Genomic DNA, 6000 nt, shown 5'->3' on the forward strand with positions numbered 1-6000 from the left:
GCATGTGATGCATGCTCACCTGCATTAAGGTACCCATGCTCACCTGCATTAACGATTACTCACCCACATCAAGGTACCCATCATGGGAGGGCTGCACAAGTTTACTGTTGGTCTATAAATGCAAACGACCATCCAAAAGGTAACACAAAATTGCCTGATCTGCACCGGAAACAATCCTAAAACTGCGCCACCCCTGATGATAAAAGGGGTGCAAACCCGAGGGACAGAACCAGGGGATGATTGGTAAACAGACTTTACTGTTAGGCCAAGAATCAGGGAACATTGTAGATATCTGCTGGTGTTGGTGATGCCCCTGCACACCGGGGCAAAGCTTCTCCACGCAGGACAGAGAATGCTTCCTAGGTAACAAAGGCCTTCCTCAAAGAAATGATCCCTCGTTTGGGGTCACATCTTTCAATTCAAAGTGACAACAGAGGAGCTTTCATAGCCAAGGTGACTCAAAGGTGTCTGGGGCCCTCGGAACACGATGGAATTTCATGCTTCCTGGAGACCTCAGTCTACGGGGAGGACTGAAACGATGAATCATTCCTTGAAAGAGACAGTCACCAAAATAGGCCAAGAAACCAATGTGACTTGGGATAAGGTCTTACCAGCTGCCCTGCTGAGGGTCAGAGTGGCCCCTAGAAGCAAGCTTCATTTGAGCCCTTATGCGATGTTCTCTGGGAGACCTCCCTGAAGGTCTCATGTGGTAACAGAATTAGATTTGATAAAATGTGTACAGTCTCTCCGTGGTGTCGTATCTTCTATACATAAAAAGCATCTAGTCCGTTAATGCTTCCCACGGACGTCCCCCCGCATTGCACAAGCCCAGGGACTGGGTCCTCCTTGAACCTGGACAAACCCACAGCCTGCGGACCAGTGAAGCCCGTGTGGAACGGCTCCTATGACGTCCTTCTGGTTACATATCCTCCAGTAAAGCTAAAAAGAGTCAAGCCTTGGGTCTCCTACTCCCAGAAACCTTAAATCACTTTTCAGAAGGAAACAGAACAGCTAAGACTCCACCTGGCTGTGACGAGAAGACAATGACGTCTCGACAGTAGCCTGTTTCTGCCCAAGAGTCTGGACCAGGCCTACGTGAATCCAAGTTCAATCACTAAAATGTTAAAAATAACATGTTTTCACGGATTCCCAAAGTCGCAGTTCTGTGTATCTTAGGGCCAAACCCTCTTTACTCATCAAATTTGTCCTCGTGGTCCATCTTGTATTTTTAAAAAGTCCTCTCCCCCACTCGCAGGATGACTGCCCAAGACTTCAGAGTTCAAGGCGGGACTCGGGAATGCTTACAAGTAAGTGCAAAACAATTTCATTCCTCTTATAAAGATCCATGCCCCTCATCAGCTGAAAGCAGCTAGCCGGGTCCTCGCCCCTACTTCCCTCCAGACCGAGGAACGCACAAAGGAGACGCAGGTAAAACATCGCCCAGCTTAAGCTCGTTCGCCCCCTTAAGTATGTTCATTGCGCAAACCTGAAGTTATTTTACAGAGACAGCCCTGCGCATGTGCAAGACGGGAACGGGCGTCTCCAGGATGACCCCAACAGCACGAGGAGCTTTCTTGGACTGATTAGCAAGGCAGCTTCCAAGCCTGAAATTCCCTAAACCCTTAAATTCCGGTCGGGAGATGGATTTGAGCCAGGCCTCCCGTCTCCTTGCTGGTCGACCTCACAATGAAGCTTTTTCTTTTCACAAAGACGGGGCCACCCATCTTAGTTTAGGCATGCGGGATCTAGTTCCCCCACCAGGGATCCAACCGGGTCCCCTGCATTGAAAGAGCAGAGGTTTACCCACTGGACCACCAAGGAAGACAGCATGCAGCAACTATGACCCAGCACAGCCTGAAAGAGTTAAAAAAAAAAACAAAAAACAAACCCGGGGCCATAATATTGGCTTCTATGCCCTTCCGGGAGCCAGCCCTTGCTGGGTAACAGAAATCTCTTCTTTCACATTAAAGTAAAGCCAAAAGACCACGCGCATCATCTCATAGCATCTCCACAACCAAAGAGTCGTACCTGACCCGAGGAGGTGGGTTCCCGGCGACTCTGCACTCGAGGTACACCCGACTTCCTTCTGCCACCTCTTGGCTCCGCAGCTTCTGGATGAACCGGGGAGCGGCCAGCAGGTGGCGGGCAGCCGGGGGAGAGGGGCTCCGGCTGGGCTGGACCACGTCCCGGGCCGCCGCGGGGTGATGCCCAGGCTCCAGGGGCTCGGCCCCGGCTTCCACCTCCTGCTGGTCCCCGGTTGGGCTCCGGCTGGCCGAGGCGCTCATCGGGGCTGACAGCTGGTTCTTAGGGGACAGGTACCCGCTGTCCGGGGATGAGGACTCCCCGTTGGGGTTCCTGGTTCTCGGCTTGGAGGTTTCTCTGAAGATGGCCGTCAGCTCCTCGATGAGGGTGGCCGCCTTGTTGCACAGCGGGCTCTGGGGCCCGGCCCTGCCCCCGTGCGTGGCTCTGGGCTTGGCACTGGCGCTGGGGGCTTTGGCACCGTGTTGCCCTGCCCTGCGGAGACTCCGGATGTAGCTGGGCCGGGCCAGCAGGGGCGAGACGCCGGGCTTCCTCCTGGACGCAGGCGAGGAGATGCGCTCGGCTCGTTCTGCTGGCAGCGGCGGGACAGGTGTGGGCTTGTGTGCGCCAGGCGTCCCTGGGGACAGGTGCTCACCCGGCCTGGCCCCCTGAGGGGGAGGCGACCCCCAGAGGCTCCCAGGAGAGGGGCTGAAAATCTGTGAGTCCTCCCTTTCCGAGTCGCAGTCCTCCGTCTCTGAGTTGGCTATGGCTCTGCGGGCCAGGTCCAGACTCTTGTTTATCTCCTCCTGGCTGAGGAAGGCCGACAGGCCGGGCAAGAAGTCTGCGTTCTCGCCATCTTGCACCACGTCTGACAGGGAGTCGTAGAAGGAGTCACGGGAGGACATGTCGGACATAGTCAAGAGACGCTCATGCACTCTGTCTGATTTGGACAGGAAGGCAGGGGCCTGGAAACCAGCTCTGAAGGACAAGAGACACAACTGCAGTTAGTAGGAGCGAGTGCTCTGTGTGTGTGTGTGTGTGTGATCACAACACTGCTCATCCACAAGTTGGGAGAAACAGTAAGACAAACAAATATGCTTTTTAAGTCATTTTCCCCTATAAATTGGAAGAAACATCAAGCACACTTGTGTTTATCATTTTAATTCGGTATTTGCCCTGTGAGTGAATACTAATCATCTCACTAAGCATCATTAAATAACTCAGGAGGGCCACGCCTGCCGTGGGTGCTGTGAGTGGACCAGGGCCCCCTTCCCTCCCCCCTCCCGCCTCCCCCCCCTTACACCTCTAATTTCATTGATGTTATGAGAACAGGAGTTTGTTGAGCAAATCTGACACTGCTTATGTCACCCTAAACCACGAAATGCATTTTGATTCCAATTTTCACTGGTTTTTAGTTTTCGGTGAAATTTTTGAAACCTTTTCTTTTCCTGGTGTCCAGACATGTGTATTCACATTCATTCATTCACTAGTTAATTCAAGGCAGAGTTGAAATCGCTTACTGAATTTCAGGGGCAGAGGGACAGCTGCGCTCTAGACCAGGGGTTGGCAAACTTCCCCACAAATGGGCGGATGACCCCAGACCACTCAGCATGAGGGGGCATTGTGCCGACAGCGCTCTGCAGATTATTTCACTTAAAACCCTCACAACTGGCGGCCCCAGTTTAGAAAGGGAAAAACTGAGCCAGAGGATGTGAGAACAAGAGCCCAGACGACGACCCCAGAGCCCACGCCTTCGCCATATGCTTCCCTACCATCATATTATCGTTTCACAGCCGAGGTCCCAGCAATGGATCCAATTAAGAAAACGTGGGTCAGAAATCAGAGTTCTGCTATTAAGGATATTTAGTGCAAAGTGAAAATAACATGATAGATTTTAAAACCTCACAAAAAGCACTGTCCGAGGAAGCTAGCGAGCACACTTCTGAATGGTGCAACAACTTTAAATTCTTTTTTTTTAAAAAATAGGGAGTGTTTGCCGGAGGCGGATTAAATCACCTGTTTATGAATTTATATTTTGGTTTGAAAGAGGCACCATCTGACAGGATCCAGTTGTCCAGATTAGGTGTAGCTTAGAAACCACTTGCACAGTGAAAAAGAAAACAATAGCAGGAAGGTATATGTGGTCCGGGTTTAATCTGCAACCCCGACATTGCCGCTAGAACATGCACGTGGGCTCGGGAAAGCGCTCATAGCATGGATGAAAGGGGACGTTTCCACGTGGCCCAAACTCACCAGAAAATTATGCTTCAGAGATGTCCGTGTTATTCAACCTTCACATTAAAAGGTCGTAACCAAAGAGATACAACTGCAAACATTTCCGTTATTGCCCTGAGAATTCATGTGTTATTTCACACAGCGCTTCCGGCAATTCCGTGCTGGTAACATCCATACAGAAGATGCAACACACTGGCAGCGGCGCAGAGCTAGTGGAGGGCCCGGGGGCTCCGGGCGGCAGACGTCCCGTGGTTCCCACGCGCCCCCGGCCCCCGCCGCCGCCATGGCCGGGTCGCCGGCGCCCAGCTCGCAGGAGGCGCTTCTGCTGGAGCTCAAGGGGCTGCAGCAGGAGCCGGTGGAGGGCGTCCCGCTGAGCCCGGTGGACGAGGGCCGCCTGCCTACCTGGGCGGTGGCCATCTTCGGCCCTGACACCTACGACGAGGGCGGCTACTTCAAGGCGCCTCGAGAGCCCCCTCGACGACCACCGGCCTGTTAGTCCCTGACCAAGATGTAGCACCCCGACATCTACGGGACTGGGGACGTGTGCGTCGCCGTCCTCCGCCCACGCCAGTCCATGACGCCCTCAGAGCGGCGGAGCCCCGCCCAGAACGTCAGGACGCCGCTCCAGAGCGCCGTCTCCCTCCCCCTCAGACCCAACACCTCTCCCGCGCACGGGGGCGCCTACGTGATGCACGGGAAGCGGGAAGAGAGCAAAGGCTAGTACCGCGAGTACACGGACAGCAACCGGAAGCAGGTCCCGGGGACGACGGCGCACGCGGAGCGGGGCGGCATGCAGGTGCCCACCACGCCGGCCGGGTCCTGCGTGAAGACCGGGACCCCGGCGCCCGCGGGGACGCAGAGCTCTTCCACGAGGACGGCGAGGCCGAGGCCGACCGCTGCTTCTGGGACGACTCGCAGGACTTGGGCACCGAGAAGCCCTGACACCGCATCTTACCTCACCCACCCTCCTGTCTGCCGCCGCCACCACCTCCGGGAGTCAAGCGGCCCGGGGTCCCCCAGCCCATGTCTCCTCCGCCTCCACCTCCAGGGAGGCCGCCGCCCTCGAGGCCCTGGGCCCCGCGTGGGCTGCAGCCAGAGACTCAGGGTCCCGCCTCGTGAGTGGACGGGTTGACTCGGGGTCATCTCTTCTCTCTCCTTTGGTTTGTTTGGAATCTAAATAAAGCAACTTTATGAGAAAAAGAAAAGAAAAGAAAATGCAACACACTAAAAAAGAACTAATGTGTAAAAAGGAGTAAAGAAGGGGTGAGGTCAGTGGCCACTTGCGCAAGCAGGGTTGACGATTGGAAAGTGAGGCATAAAGTGTCTATAATTATTGCCGCCTATCTCTGTCCTCTTTTCTGAAGGAAGTCGAATTGCCTGGAAATTCCCTCTTCTCCTCTGCGTCTCCTTCATCGCTTCCTTGTTAGTTTGGTTTAGTTGTCGTTTCCCCTATAACTCCCGTAAGCTGCAACTATTTTGTTTTCTTTGGCTTCCTGCGGGTCCAGCTTCTTCGTGTGGAGAAATGGTCCTTCCCAGTTTAGTCACTCTTCCTTTACCGGAATGATAAATTGACCATGAATTCCACTTACTATGCACAAGGGAAGCTTCCAGGAGGGCGAAGATGAGCCAGGCATGGTCTCTTCTGTAACCATCTTACAACCCAGGAGGAGGGATTAGGCAAGAGTCAAGAATGACCCAAAGACAAGGAGGAACATGATGATTCCTGTTAAAATAGGAGATCGGAAA

At 54.0% G+C, this 6000-nt stretch overlaps 1 protein-coding gene across 1 annotated transcript in view; it reads right to left on the reverse strand.

Moving 5' to 3' along the window:
- PALLD (palladin, cytoskeletal associated protein) overlaps positions 1 to 2933 on the reverse strand; it is a gene marked incomplete at its 5' end in the record, with an annotated part of 393811 nt that extends 390878 nt beyond the window's left edge. The window contains one exon of the mRNA XM_082843562.1: positions 2029 to 2933. Coding sequence (XP_082699688.1) covers positions 2029 to 2933 — 905 coding nt within the window. The remainder of the gene's footprint in view (positions 1 to 2028) is intronic.
- Positions 2934 to 6000: the final 3067 nt, after the last annotated feature.

The sequence above is a fragment of the Leucopleurus acutus genome, assembly GCF_964270905.1.
Source record: "Leucopleurus acutus genome assembly, chromosome: 7".
Taxonomy (NCBI): Eukaryota; Metazoa; Chordata; class Mammalia; order Artiodactyla; family Delphinidae; genus Leucopleurus; species Leucopleurus acutus.